Below are 15,871 nucleotides of genomic sequence, written 5' to 3' on the forward strand. Positions count from 1 at the left end.
ATTTTTGTGACGGTAAAGTTTTTGTTAGATGAAAAGGTGCACCATTTGAATTTATTTATTTTTTTATTGGTGCCGATAAGGTTTTGTTTTTTCATTTTTGTTTTCTTTAATAGGAAATGGGCACCATTTTAAAATTACACACAGTGCATCCCAAATCTCGAGGCGACCCTGAATCCAATACATACTATTTGAATATAATGTCTATAATTACATTCAACTTTTATATGAAAATCATTGACAAATTGTTTTGAAAATCGTTGACCAATTGTAAGATTTCACAAGCTAGTTGGGTAATGCGATTTTTAATATGAAATGTGCCACACGAGGTAGATACTAGCTATCAGAATTCTAATTCTACCAAATTTCATGACTAGTATTCAATGACATTATTATCCTCTTCAAGTCCAATTTTTCTGTCCAAAATATATTTTGAAAATAATGAGAACTATACAAGTGCTATGACTTATTGCGGCTAATTACTCGTCTAACTAGGGTTTGACATGTATATAAAATGTTTAGAAAATGCTATTGGTAATTGTCAACTAGTAGCTGTTATATGGGGATGGGGAGGAGCGCAGGGCAAACTAGCCTATTGTCTGGTTTATAATTAAAAAAAAAAGTTCTTATAAATATTTTAGGTGGTACTTGAATATTTAAATTCTTGATTTTTTTTTTATATTTAACAAAAATAAACTATCAAAAAAGTACCGATAAGTTAAAAATAAAAGGATCTGGTTTATAATTTTTAAAAATTTTCCTATAAAAATTTTAGGTGGTACTTGAATATTTAAATTTTTAATTTTTTTATATTGAACAAAAATAAACTATCAAAAAATGTACTGATGAGTTAATTATAGAAAATGGATGAAATTGGGATTTGAAATTATTGTTAACTTCAATAAAAGAATGGCACTCATTTGAGTTTAATTATATTCGTACCAGAATTTTTTTAAAGACAATTATATTCACAAAATAATTTTTGTTTCTTGCACACATTTTAACTGCAGTTAGGATTTTTAATCTTTGCTCATTATAATCTTATGTATTTAATGATTTATAATGTCATTCATTTCCTCAAACTTTCCATTAATTAACATATTTTATATTTGATAATAGTTTATGTCCAAAAAGTCTATTGAAATAACGTAAATATAACTTATTTTTTCATCATTTTAAAAAAAAATGAAAAGATAAATTTCCATTATTTCAAAGTATGAAAATATAGAATATTTTGATATAAAGCATTATCAAGGATGAAATGTACTAATTAATGGAGGTTGAAGTAAAAATTCAACTAAAAAATTAGAGAAATAATTGTTACGATGAGTAAAGATTGAGAGGTTTAACTACAATTAAAATGTAGTATAACAAATAAAAACTATGGTGTCAATATAACAACCCTTTTTGTTAATTATACTATATTTTAACTGCAATGAAGGTCTTTAATATTTGCACTTATGTCTCCCACTTTTTTTTTTTTTTTTATTAGACTTTATCTCTAGCCTTCAATTAATTAGCACACCTTGTCTTTTGTGACGATTTTTATGCAAATATTCTGTTAATGTGGAGAAAATATTTTGTCGCAATTTAGTATTTATCATTTAATTTGCTAATTTAATGATACGATAGGCAAATAAGTATTTAATCTCTTAAATCTTCAGTTATTAATTTGTCTACTTTATTTTATATTTGGAGCATTGAGTCTTTTTGGTCCTTTAAGGACATTAAACTCTTTGTATGTCTTATTTAAGTTTTGATCTATATTCCAACATAACCAGCTACCTACACAAAAAGGGCTTTTAGTCCAATTATGGACTTGTAAATCGAATTCCAGACAGTGATGGTGTCGGTTGTTGTAATAATTAGTAATGCAATTTCTTTATATTCACAAGATTGTAGCATAAGATAAATTGAGTTTCATTGATGGCCTATACCCGATATAAATGTCCTTGCTTTTAGTCCATTTTATATAAATAAATTATCGAATACTTGTTTCTTCATAGGGGAGATTGTAATAAAGTTAAGAACTATGAATTTTTGCACATTTTTTATTATTAAATTAAAAATGTGGCTAACATAATGGATATGAAATAGTATAGCACCAAAATCAGGGTTTAGTTATCCAACCATCTTTCAATTATATAAAACATAAATTCGACAATATTATCTTTAGAAGTGTAATATACACATATCATGAGATGATTTGCCTAGAACAAGTTTGCACGCTATTAATAAGAGAAAATATCATCTTAAGATCGAAATTACTATGTAGCATAGACGATAGGCATAGAAAGTTGAATATGTTATCTAGCATCATTGACAACAATTTAAACAAATCTTTTGCTAAATTACTCTAGGCATGCTTTTGGGTGTGCCTAACATGAACATCACGTGTTCAAAAAGGAAATTAATTTGATCCATAGATGTAAAAGATAGCATTGCATGTGTTTTATGTACCATTTATTCGACTTTATATATAGAAACAAATTTTGGACCTCAATTTCTATTATTTTTAAATCCTTTTCACGAGAATTGTTAGGACATGAATGAATAGCCTTTAGCGGTTAAGCCTTTCATTTTGATTTTTCCATGAATATGATTATTGAACTTGCTTTTCTTTTTTCTTTTTAATTACCATAATTCATTAATATTTGAATAAATAGCTATTATTGTGAATCACTTTAACGTTAAAGGTTTATATGGAACCTTAAAAATAGTTTTGAAATGTATAGAGACAATCCTTGTAGAGGACTATATGACTAGTGAGGCATTCTACTTCTCCATTCTTCTATAAATTAGCATACGACACCTAAGCTTAGGAAAAAAAAATATAAATTAAAATTTTAATGGACTTCATTGTAATATGCTATAGTAAATAAATATAAATTTTATTATCCAACGATTAGACATAGTCAGTAGTCAAGTATGCGGTGAAACAACAGTCTCATAACCCCCCCAATTGTCTAAATTTTACCTAACAAAGTACGTACGTAATATAGGGTTCCTCATTCTGAAATTAATATTAACCGTAAAAGCACCTCATAAATTATGAAAAGAATCATCCTACTATTAAGCCAACCCTCTTTGCTTCACAAGACAAAAATGGGGGATAATTTTATCAAATTAATCGATTATTATCCATACCATAATTATAGGACAATTATAGGATTCTTGGAATTCATTAAAATCTCTTGAAAAGGAAAATTTAAAAAATTGTTTTGGATGATGACTTATCCATTGTCCTACTCTTTGCCTTTATATATCCCCAAAAAACCTTTTCTATCCTCCTCATTCCCATACAAAGCTTCAAGAAGAAAAAACCGAAACCGCTCTTTCCATTTATCAATCACCAGTTTCTTATATTTTCTCACTTTTTTCTTGAAAATAAAGTTTTGTGGGTCTTGCTTGGATTTAAGTTTCTGGGTCCTTTGTCCTTTTGGTTTTTCTTGAATAAGCGCAAGAAATAGGGTTCTTGATCTACAAAGAGGAGGAATCCGTGGGTTTTGTTTTGGTTTGATGTTATAAGGTTGAATTTCACATTTCCTGAAATTTTGTTTTGTCGGTCTTTCTTGGATTTCAGTTTTGAGGTCCTTTGAATTAGGGTTCTTGATCTCCAGAAAAAGGAGAAATTTTGTGGGTTCTTTAATTTGATGCTATAGGGTTGAAAATTTGAAGAATCTTGAAGAAATGTCTTGTTCTTTGAAGGCTGGATTTCCTGTTTCTGTGTCCGATGAGACGATTATCAAGAACAGACCCATAGGGTATTTTGGGGTTTGTCCTTCAATTGTGAACCTTCAGTTTGCACATTCAAAATCAAGAGAGTTTATGGGAAAGCCCATACAATTTTCAGATCAGAAATTCTTTAGCAATCGGAATGCTAAAGCTTCAAGACATATCCCTACCCATGTAAGTTTTTATTTTGTGCTTCTTTTTTCTTCCTGACGAGAATTCTTTTCTTTTTTCATTTTTATTTTATTATTATTATTATTTTGTTAAGGTTTCAAAAATTAAGCTTTATTTATTTATTGTGATTTTATGCACAGGCTTCAATATGCATTAGCAGAGGCCTAAGATGGTGGGAAAAGACCCTTATGCCCAACATGATAGAGATCCATTCTGCACAAGAACTTGTTGGTTCTTTGTTAAATGCTGGTGATAGATTGGTTATAATTGACTTTTACTCCCCTGGTTGTGGAGGCTGCAAAGCATTGCATCCTAAGGTACAAATATTTATCTTTTTATACTCTTATAATTGATTTTTTTTTGCCTTTGATTTACTCGAGTTTGATAAATTAATTTCAACAGATCTGTCAACTGGCTGAATCAAACCCGGATGCAATTTTTCTCAAGGTTAATTATGAAGAACTTAAGACCATGTGCCATAGTCTGCACATTCATGTCCTTCCCTTCTTTAGGTTCTATAGAGGTGCAGAGGGCAAATTATGTAGTTTCAGCTGTACTAATGCAACTGTAAGTAATTATATTCACATTCTATTTAATTTTTTGAGATTTGTATTCTGGAATCATTTTTTAAGATTTAATTTTTGTATGCAGATCAAGAAATTCAAGGATGCATTAGCAAAATATGGGACAGAAAGGTGTTGTCTTGGTCCTGCCAAAGGTCTTGAGGATTCAGAATTAATGGCTTTAGCTTCAACTGGTCAGATTTCAAGAAAGTTACAGCCAAATTTCACCAAGGGAGATAATGAAAAGGAAGAATCGGTGCTGAAAGAGATTATTCTTTCAAGCAAGGAGACTAAAATGGGATTTAAGGAAGGAAATGCAGTATTGATGGCCTAAACCTAGAGGAAAATTGAAATATTATTTTTATGGAGTAAAATAGCTCCAATTTTATTTATTTTTCTTTTTTGTGATTAGATGTAAATATTTGATTTATGGGATTTCCAAAAGCAGGGCTTTGAATTTTTTGGATAAGGCCTGCAGATTTGGTTAATCTGTCTTTGGTTCTGTAGTTTGAAATTCAATGGAAAAAATTATCCTTTTCTGAATATATTTCTATTTGGTAATATCTTTTTCCTGTCATTTGTTTATAGAACATCGTATAATTTTATTATCCATAATATGAACTATGAAGCTTCGAATTTTGAATTGATGCAGGGGCGGTCTAAAATGTCATCAGATAATCAAGGATTAGTAAAATAACTGGAGTTGAATATTTCTTTGGTATGAATTGCTCAAAGATTGCTGTGGTAATACTTTTCGATTACTGGTCAGAGTCTTAATCGTTGAATTATGGCATACTTCTTGAACAACAAGAGTAATAATACGATTTTTTATTACACATTCACACAATAAAATATTTTATACGTGAACCCAAAATTTTTCTCTACTTTTTCACCACATACATTCTCCTAAAAAGATATTCAAAATTTTTATTTTTGGGGAATCAAATAGGGACTAAAAGGAGTTAAATGACATTGATGAATGAAAACACAATCAATTTTTGTGGTCGGTCAGGGGCGGACCCACATGGGGTCAAATGACCTCACAGTTTTTTTGGAATTTTTTTTTTTTTTTTTCTGAAAACTTAATTTTTTGCCCCAAAAAGTCCAAATACTAAATCTATATCCATATCCATTATTTAGTCCATAGATATATCATGCAATCCACCGATTTCTTCCCAAAGTGCAAACACCGAACATGAACAGCAAACAATCGATTTCTCCTTTTTGTTCATGATACGTTGTTCGAAAAAAATTTCTTCTTTTTGACCCCATAGTTCGAACTGTTTGGGTCCGCCCCCGGGTGCACATGAAGACATTGAATATTAAATTGATCCTCATTTCTTAAAACTCATTTTTAATCCCACGTTTTATTGAATTCATAATTTTTATAAATTTTTCAATCACATATTTCACCAATTCTTATTAAAATTTACTAAATCCAATTTTTATCCAATCAAATCAGCTAAAACTTGTACCAAATAATGAAACAAATGGAGGAATAAAAAACAAAAATGGCTTGTTTTTCTCCCTGGAATCTCACGGGTAGAATGCGCATAATATGGATACATTTCCAGTTAAAGGAAAAACCTGTTTGGCCCTGGCAAAACAGGGGCCGACCAAAGAGCACGTCACCTAGTTAAATTTGACAACAGGATATTCAAAATATAGAGGGTCCCAGTTCCCAGTCCCACTTTACCCACAGAAAACGCGTTCTAATTCGTCAGCTACCGTGGAGCTGACGAGGATATCCAAATTATCCATCAACCATAGGTCGCGACAAATAGAAAGTCCTGTGGTACAAGGACCTACCAAATCCTTTAATTGATCCTAAAAAAAAAAAAAAAAAAAAGGATTCAACTTCAATCTTGAGGGCCCCCATCGTCCCGTCCATAGAGATTTGTGAGGGAGATAAATTGCGGGATATATCCCAATAGGTCAGGGAACAAGAGCTGTCTATACACTATGCCTATAAGGAGTCCAATTTCATTTCTCATGAATCGAACTCCCGCACTACGATTGTCAGCAAGGCGTGAGATAACCTCACTTCTATCCTTTACACCACTGGACTATGTTCCGGAGGACGGGAATACTTAACTAATTATGTATATAAGTATGGTTAAAGAAGATCGAATGAAAAAACCTTGATATCTTCGATATTATATGCCAGGTTAGAACTAATATTGAATCGAGTTCAAACTAGTGATAATGAAATATTTTAGATTAAATATAGAAGCAACATATTAAGATATTTCGATGGATTCTTGCCTTGTTTTAACAATTTGTGTTCAGTTTTTACTAATTTTGACTAAATAAGAAGTCGAATTCACACGTGATGTAATTTTAAGGTAAATTCTATTTGAAAGACCTTCTCTTTGAAACAAAAAGGATATATATTTTAAGATTTTACTTTACTTTAGTTGAATAGGTCAAGCCAATGATAAAAATTATTGTAGCATTTTGTATTAATAGATTGATTTTATCTAGATTTGTGGTTAGATGGAATGCTGATAATATATTAACCGACAATCGACATCAATAAGCCTACTATAATTGTCACAAAAAAGCCTATTATAATTATTTCTCAAGTTCTTACCATAACCATCCATTTAGTCATTGAGTTTGTGTAGTCAAAGATAACTCAATCTCTCTTAAACCTGACATCCTATGTAATCTTTCTCTTACGAGGGTGTTCCAACTAAGAATTTAATGAATTTTAAAGGATTATAAATTCTAATGAATTTTGTGAATTTGAATAGATTTTTATAAATTTCATAAGAATCTAATGATGAAATTTCAAAAAATTTGCTTAGATATATTTTTTAAGCTTGAAATCCATTTGAATCTTTTAAAATCTTTCTATTAATGAAATCCTTTATAAATCCATTAGTTATTGAGAATACCTAAATTTTAAAGGATTTCATTAAAATCCAATAAAATTTCAATTGAAAGCACCTAAATTTAGAATAACTTTTAAAATCCATCATAATCTCAATTAAGAACACCCCTTAGTAAACCAAAACATGCCACAGTGGTTGCAAAGTATTTAAAAAAAAAACACATCAGATGTGCCTTTTCAATATAGCAATTCAATCTTATTACGAAGATGAGGGTCACATTGAATTGAACCCATTAATGCGCAACCACTTGAATCGTATCTAAAATGTTGCAGGAATATAAAAGACTCGGTTTCGCATCACGGTTTTCGTGAAGATATCACGTCACTTGTGGAAGATAGAAGGGAATCAGTGAATTATTATTGTATGTAAAATTGTAAGTTTTAGGTATGATGCAAAGAATGTAGCGACATATATGGTAGGAATGTGTGTGTTGATTTAAAAAGTGAGTGTTGCATATAAGGTAAGATTGGTGTGTATATATACAGTACGCTCATGCATATAAGATATGTCATATATGATAAGGACATGTTGTGCATAAACGTTAATGTATTACATATACGTATGATTATGCAACTACGACAACCTCTAGTGTATATAAAGTAATTGGACAAGCCTCCCGGGGCACAGCTCAACTCGTGGATCAATCAACATTGGCTCGCTTCCAGCGGTAGGGTGAAGAGTTCGATTCCTAGTGGGAACTTGCGGCCAAAAATTTGGTATGGAGCAATCACTGTGGAGGAGGGTCTCTTGTGCGCAGAAGTGTACAGTCAATGGGGGGAACCTGTGATCCAGTTGAGGCATAACCCGCGATTTACCCCCTCCAAGGTTCTAGGGGCATGGGTCTTCGAAGTTCAGGATTTAGTCTGGTATAAGTTGGGATACTTGAATAATAAAAAAAAAAAAAAAAAAAAAGTAATCGGACAAAATTTCTTTTTCTTGAAGTGGGTTTGATTTGAATTCTTGTGGAGACGAGTGTGAAGTTCATAAAGCTCTTGTTTGAGCCTCATTCTTTGAGAAAAAAAAATGCATTTTTAAATAGTATTATGACATCGTTTCAATCACACATTGTTCAATAAAATAATATCAGACGCAAATTCAAAACTTTTCGTAATTTTTTTACCATACATTTCACATCAATATATTATTCAAAATGTATATTATAACAAAAATTGGGCTCAAACAAGGGCAAAATTTCAAATAAAAACCATGACCTCAAACTCATTCATCATGAGATTCGAGACGAAAACCAAGTTGATAGGGAAGAATCTTCAGTGGGGTAGCGGGTGGCCCACCACACATTGTGTGGAGATAGGTGGCCCACACACCCCGAGGGTGCGACCGCCTTACTAAAGATTCTCTTAGTTGATGGACATCGTCATCTTCGTTAATTCAATTTCACGCTTTGAACAAAATGTATTCAAAATCTGTTCTTGGACTAATGGGATTAAATCAGCATTTGACGCTATTAGCATTTCGTTCGCTCTTGCACTTTGCGTAGCTACACAACCCTTTCCCAAAAGGAATTTTGATGTTGCGAGTTACAGAAAAATTGGATTTTCACTATTCGAAATATAGGCTTCACATAAAGCTATATCTTCGTCGATGTTGGAATTTGGCAATTTGAATTTCTTAGATCCTTCCCCGTCTGTCATTTTAAATAATCAAATGCTTACAGAAAGAGCAATGAAATAAATGGAACAAGATTTTCTTGTGAAATTTGAGGGCAGACTGAATTGGAGATGCTCAAAATGAAATGTATATATTTGCCAATATAAAAGAACCGTTATGTAACGGCTCTTTATTAAAAATCCGTGTGTTTTTTGTTGAAGAAATATGGACCCTCAGATCCGTCCTAGCAATTATAAAAAATATTCAGATTGTGGTGAAGCTGGGCATTGGATAGAATTTGAGTGAGGCCCACATTATTTTTGAATACCGTCGGCGGAAGTTGGATGAAGTCATTGAAGTGTGTTTGCAGAAAAACTTTGGGCCCGTTTGGTAGGGATTTTGAGAATTGATTTTTTGATCGTTAGAAGAAAAGTGGGGTCCACATGTGAGAGAAGAAGTCAAAAATTACGGCTTGAATAGTAAAATAACGATCAAAAAATCCCTACCAAACGGGCCCTTTAAGGATGAAGTGGGTTCCACAGGTAGATGTGAAAAAGGATATAAAAGCCCTTTTTTTTTTTTTTTTTTTTCCAACTCTCGCCGGAAATGTAATTTACATTTCTTTTACATCTCCCATTGAAGACGATTCCGAACATTTTAAAAATCTAAATCACAATTTAAGTGTATATTTGATTTTGATTTTTCACTCAAAAAAATTAATCTTTCGATTGTTACTTCTTTAAATAAGCCATCATTTTTTACTTATTCTTTTATTGGTGGGACTCACTTTTCTCTCTAACGATCAAAAAATCAATTTTCTAAATCACTACCGAACAAGATCTAAATCTATTTTCCAACATGATTAAAAATGTCTTTTTAAGTAAGTTTCTGTAAATATAATTCCGTTTTTACTTGAAAAAGGATTTTACGTCATAACATAACGTAGTACCTGTTGATCATGTATGTTATGCGCTCTAGAAGAAAACTCGATAGTACGACTAAACAAGATTTTACTAAATTTCTCTTGCTTAATGCAATTGAGTCACACCGAATTTAAAACAAAAAATAAATGTTAAGAAATATTACAGCAGCAAACAAAACCTTAGAATCCATAAAATTTAACACAATTTGTGCCTATGTTCTCTAGTTTAACAACAAACAATCTAATTCAAAACCTTATATCTTAACAACCTTTGGCAGTAATCTAAGATTTAGGAACGATAAAAACAAATGCAAGTTCAAATCAACTACATCACCAGAGAGATGCCCATTAGACTTAGTCCAAACGGAGTTCAGATGTCCCTCTCTATTTTCTCATCACCAGCTTTCTTTCATTTATATTTGATATTTCAATCACTGCAATGTCTTAAAAAAAATAAAAATAAATGAAAATAAATATAAAGATTAAAGCTTAAAGCTATATTGATGCCTTGAAGCCTCAGATTATATTCTTTTCATAGTGAAGCACTCAGTATATTTATCACCATCACGGGCAGAGCAATTTTCCAACAAAATTGAATTAAGACACCAAAATACTAATGCACCATAGATTCTGATTTCCTATTGATTAATGAATGACCATTCCCCCAAAAGGAGTATGACAAATTTGAAAATAATCATTTGCATAGCTCAAAAGACAGGAGTGAGGTTATCTCACGCCTTATTGGCAACTACAGTGTGGGGGTTCGATTCCTGAGACATGGAATTGAACTCCTTCTAGGTGCATTGTACAAGCAGCTCTTGTTCTCTGATCTGTTGGAGCACATCTCGAAATTTACCTTTCTCACAAAATTTTAGGGATGGGATCATGGATGTTCTCAAGATTGGAGTTCAATCTTTATATCAAAAATATAAGAATAAAGATTAATATAGAAAAGTGTAATCGTGTCAAACAGTTAATTGTAAACATCCCACTCTAAAGGAGATTACCATGTAGCCAGTGAGGAGAAAAATGCTGTGCAGTCCGTACAGAATGCAAAATTATAGTTTTTAAGGCTGCTGCGACTTTGTGGATGTACAACTATGCGTGTTTGACCCACATTATTTTGAAATGACGTATTTTGAAAAAGTAGATTGATGAAGAATGTGTAATTATAAAATGAGGAAAAATTTTGAATTTGCGTGTAATATTATTTTATTGAAAAATGTGATTGAAATAATGTTAAATCATTATTGAAAAATATATATATTTTTTCAAAAATATGATGTTCTAATGGGACCTATATATATGTTGTGTGTAAATTTTTTCTGGAATATTCAAGGTTAAGTAGTTGGGCCGCTGCCTGCTGGGTTTGAGAAAAACAGTTTTGCTAGAGGTACAAGATTTAGTACAGGTTCATAGTGTCGAAGCGTCATTCAAGGATGGAAAAAAAATATAAAAGACAGATGGACAGGCTGCTGCAACATCGTGTAAGAAATTTGTGAGTTTTTCCCTGTATATGGGGAATAACTCTTAAGAATAGAGACGAAAAAAATTGCGGAAACGCCCTTGTAGAATAATTATAGACACTGTTCAACATTACTATAATTTATAAATAAATAAAAATAAGTGGTAAATAAATGAATAATATTTGTGAATTACTTAGAATATGTGGTTGCAAATAAAGTTGGACCATTTATAAATTATTTAAAAAGTTTGCCAAATGAATTATTAGCTCCGATTCAGATGAAAAATAATTTTTTAGTAGATTTTGATAATAATTGATAAAATGTAAGGTTGCAAAATTGTGATTCCCATAAAATATGTTATTAAAATTAATTATTCACTTTGATTTGAAAAAATGAGAAATGCTCGAATGAAGTGTGCTAGAGAAAACCTAGGCACTTTCATAAAATAGAAAATGTTTAATTTTATTATAATAGAAAAATTCATTTAATGCATCACAATTTCAAACTGAAAATAATTAAATCGTAAGTTTTACATATGTATCACTTCTTTCAACCTATTCGTTTAACGATCATGAAGGATGATTTGTTGGATAGCCACATCAGTATCTGTTGACAATGTGACAGAATTGAATATAATTGGCCTGGATTGAGAAAATTAAATTATAATGATTCGATTCATAAAATTTAACAATAGTCATTTTTTGAGCCACATTATTTTTATAAAAATATATTTTTGAATAGCGTATTGATACAAAATGTGTGGTTAAAAAATAAGAAATTTTTTTGAATTTGCATGTAATATTATTTTATTAAAGAATGTATCGCTGAAATAATGTCAAATTACTGTTCAATTTTTTTTAATTTTTTTAATTTTTTGAATTTTTTTCTGTTGACAATGTGACAGAATTGAATATAATTGGCCTGGATTGAGAAAATTAAATTATAATGATTCGATTCATAAAATTTAACAGTAGTCATTTTTTGAGCCACATTATTTTTATAAAAATATATTTTTGAATAGCGTATTGATACAAAATGTGTGGTTAAAAAATAAGAAAATTTTTTGAATTTGCATGTAATATTATTTTATTAAAGAATGTATCGCTGAAATAATGTCAAATTACTGTTCAATTTTTTTTAATTTTTTTAATTTTTTGAATTTTTTAAAAAAAAGGCCCAAACAGGACCATAATAACTTGATTGATATAAATTGAAGTACAATGATTCAATTAAAAATTGAGCTATTAGCCCACTAGAAAAGAACAAGTGTGCAGCCCATTATACAAATCAAACATGGGCCGTCTCATAAAAAAATCATAGACCAATAAGCCCACACTTCATCGAAAACTAGCTATCTCAAATTGACTGGACCTGTTGGTACCAAACCTTATTGGGCCAAGTGTTATCCTTTCTTCATCTAATTTTCCTCGGGTTCAAATTTGGTAACATGAGTATTATCTCTGGTCGATCTTTTAGAAGTAGTAGTTCATAAAGATCGTCCGCTTTTAAATAATATAATTCAAAAAGATGTCAATTTGTTAAATGGATGTCTTTTCGGACCATGCTATGAGTACAAAATGGGTTACAAAATGTCCGTCCCTCCAATCGGCTACCGTCACTTGTTGATTTTGTAACCCATTTTGTACATGATTTAGTATAATTAGAATAATCCTTTTCCTTTTACATTTTTATCCCTACTTTTTCCCTCCCTCAAATGAGAAAATTATAATCGTTTAATTTTCAAACTTCTCAATTGGTTTGAGTTTGATGTAGCCAAGGATAACACAATTAGTAACTATAACAAAATTCAGTCAACATTGATTAAATTAACTCCAAACCTGGTAACCTTTCCTTTCCCAGTTTCTGTCACCTTCTCTCCACATTAACGTTTTGACTGCCCACTTTACAATTGATCAAAGATTGGCGATGGTATTTTAAAGGAAAAGCCCCTCAACTATATCGCGAGTTTTCTTGTCGTAATTGCATTGTGAGTCCTTCTTATGTAAAGTCCATTTCATTCAAAACTCATTGCAATTAAAACAATATTAAAATACTACTTTAATTCCTAATTTATTTAGCTATTTTGATTCAAACCCAGCAGTCACTGAATTGGTAATATTACCATATTAGCGGCAGAAAGTTCAGAGCGATAAACCATAAATAGCCACATTATCAGAATTGAGATTTGATGCAAATCTAATGGTTAAAAATTAATCTTGAAAGGGCTGCAAAAACCAAAATTTAAAGCATAAAAGCACTGAATCTTATAAACTATGCACAGAAACACACAAATAATTTGCATACAAATCAGGCATCAAACAATCTGGTCAAAGGTGAAGCTCATGAATCTTTCCTTTTCTATGCAAAAATCCGTGCAATCATGTTACACATCCAAACTCAATTACAAATAGGACACTTCTCGATATATAATTGGACAGCTTAAAAAATTAAAACAAAAATACTCAATTATTTTCTGATACATTAATCTATCTCTTCACTTCCTATTTTTAAGCCTGATTAAGTGGCTTTATTCAAATCCGTGTGCAAATTCACACCACAAATTATCAATTACAAGTAATTTCCATATCCACTCCTATATCTAGGGCTTAGCCAGTTCTACTAAAATCTAACCTTTTCCCCGCGGCTATGTTGTTTTAAAAAAATTATTTTTGCAGCAAAAAGTATGCCCTGGCGTTGAAAAAAGTTTGATTCCACTTAATATATTTTTATAACATTAATTTTTGTTAGGTTCATGAGGGGCGATTAGAAGTGAACTTTGTTTGGGATGGAGCACTAGTAATAGCTAAAAATCGTGAAACGTACACAAGTCAATGCAAACATCATGCAATTTTCAGACATAAATAGTTTTTCTTGTCTATACAAGTTCTTTTTTCTTAAAAATAAAAATAAAAATAAAAATAAATTAATTAAAGATGTTCGCAATAAAAGCTTAAAAAATAAATAAATTGAGAAATCAATTGGAGGAATGGCCACTAGTGTAGTTGGATATATGACCAGTCATGGATACCCTCTTCTGGATTATTATTTAAGTTCTTACTTCTTACATGCCCTGTCCTGGAACTTGAGGTTTCAGCCTTTTCGGAATTGTAAACTCAGATATTATTCAAGATAACATTTAACCAACATAGTAAATGTCACCAGAGTTTTTGTAATTCTTATATCAGAAAAATAACTTTTAATAAATTTATTTCACGTTAATCAAGATGACGTACATGACATTTGTGTGGATTATTCTATTTGTACAAAATCATATACAGCATGGTTGACAAAATGACCAAGTGGCGGCCCCTTATTGAAGGGGCAATTATACACCATATTGTACTGCTAGCATCTTCCCATTTGTGTAGTCGTATACCCATAGCAAACTATTCAATATAATGAGTTTCAATTTGTCGATCAGTTTGCGACGAGTATGTATTTAAACAGTTAAGGTTCACAAGTTTTTAGTAAAATAGTGAATCCAATAGTTTTTTGATACATAAGGTCCTCTAGGAAAATTGGATATTTTGTTTCATTAAAAATTATTAACTCGTGAGAGTTTTCATTGCATGACATAAAATGTTAAATATATGAAAACTTTCATCGACAATCAAGTTAGGGAGTATTTGAGAGTGATTTTTATGTAAAAATGTATTTTAGAATAGTAATTTGATGGGAAGTGTATATTGAAAAATAAGGAAAAATTTTCGATTTACGTGTAATATTATTTTAATAAAGAATGTGTGATTGAAAAGAAAAAAGATAAAAATACATTTTGAAAAAAAATGAGTACCAAACGGAGGCTAAAGACGAGAGTTGTATTTGTCCAACGTAATAAATGGGTCAAATTTAGTATTAAATTTGTTCAAATCCTTGATTTCGACTGAGAATTACAGAGATTTTCATTGGAATTCGCACTTAACAATTTGGTGAGTCGGTACAAATTCCAATAACCAAATTGCTTGACTAATGCTATCTATTATCAATAAAATAATCATTAGTCTACATGACAATAAAGTCTAACTCATAATAGATAACATTATTCTATCTTGTTTGATAGTATTTTCTAAATGAAAAATGCCTCATTACAGGCCCCTCACATGCTGTGTGAGGGGGGTGGAGGGTGGGGGATTATTTTAAAAAAAGAAATATTATCCTCCTCCTGTAATGTGTGTGGCTTGTACGGACCCTCAACCAGCATTGTTCTTTCTAAATACTTACAAACGGTGGATTTTATAGAGCGCATGAATAATAGGTGAGTAGTGAATTTTACGAAATTTGTTAATAAAAGTATGTTTAACCATCTTAAGATTTAACTATTTTAGAGTATTTTTATTTAACAATAATAGTGTTTAGCGCTAATCTAGATGTTTAAATACTTATTTGAATGTCCGCACATATTGACACGTAAAATAGTGTAAGACCATTTGTGCTAAATAGCGTCATTGATGACTTCAATTTAAAACTCTTGCACTATACTATGAGGTATTGATTTCTATTTAATTTAAAAGA

The 15,871-nt window shown here is 30.8% G+C and overlaps 1 protein-coding gene across 1 annotated transcript; it reads left to right on the forward strand.

Moving 5' to 3' along the window:
* The first annotated feature begins 3,278 nt into the window (after positions 1 to 3,278).
* LOC111400435 (thioredoxin-like 1-2, chloroplastic) lies at positions 3,279 to 5,027 on the forward strand. The gene is made up of 4 exons (XM_023027855.1): positions 3,279 to 3,906; positions 4,035 to 4,220; positions 4,306 to 4,470; positions 4,555 to 5,027. The coding sequence occupies exons 1-4, from the start codon at positions 3,688 to 3,690 to the stop codon at positions 4,798 to 4,800; spliced, it is 816 nt and encodes a 271-aa protein (XP_022883623.1). The 5' UTR covers positions 3,279 to 3,687; the 3' UTR covers positions 4,801 to 5,027.
* Positions 5,028 to 15,871: the final 10,844 nt, after the last annotated feature.

The sequence above is a fragment of the Olea europaea genome, chromosome 10 (genome assembly GCF_002742605.1).
Source record: "Olea europaea var. sylvestris chromosome 10, O_europaea_v1, whole genome shotgun sequence".
Lineage (NCBI taxonomy): Eukaryota > Viridiplantae > Streptophyta > Magnoliopsida > Lamiales > Oleaceae > Olea > Olea europaea.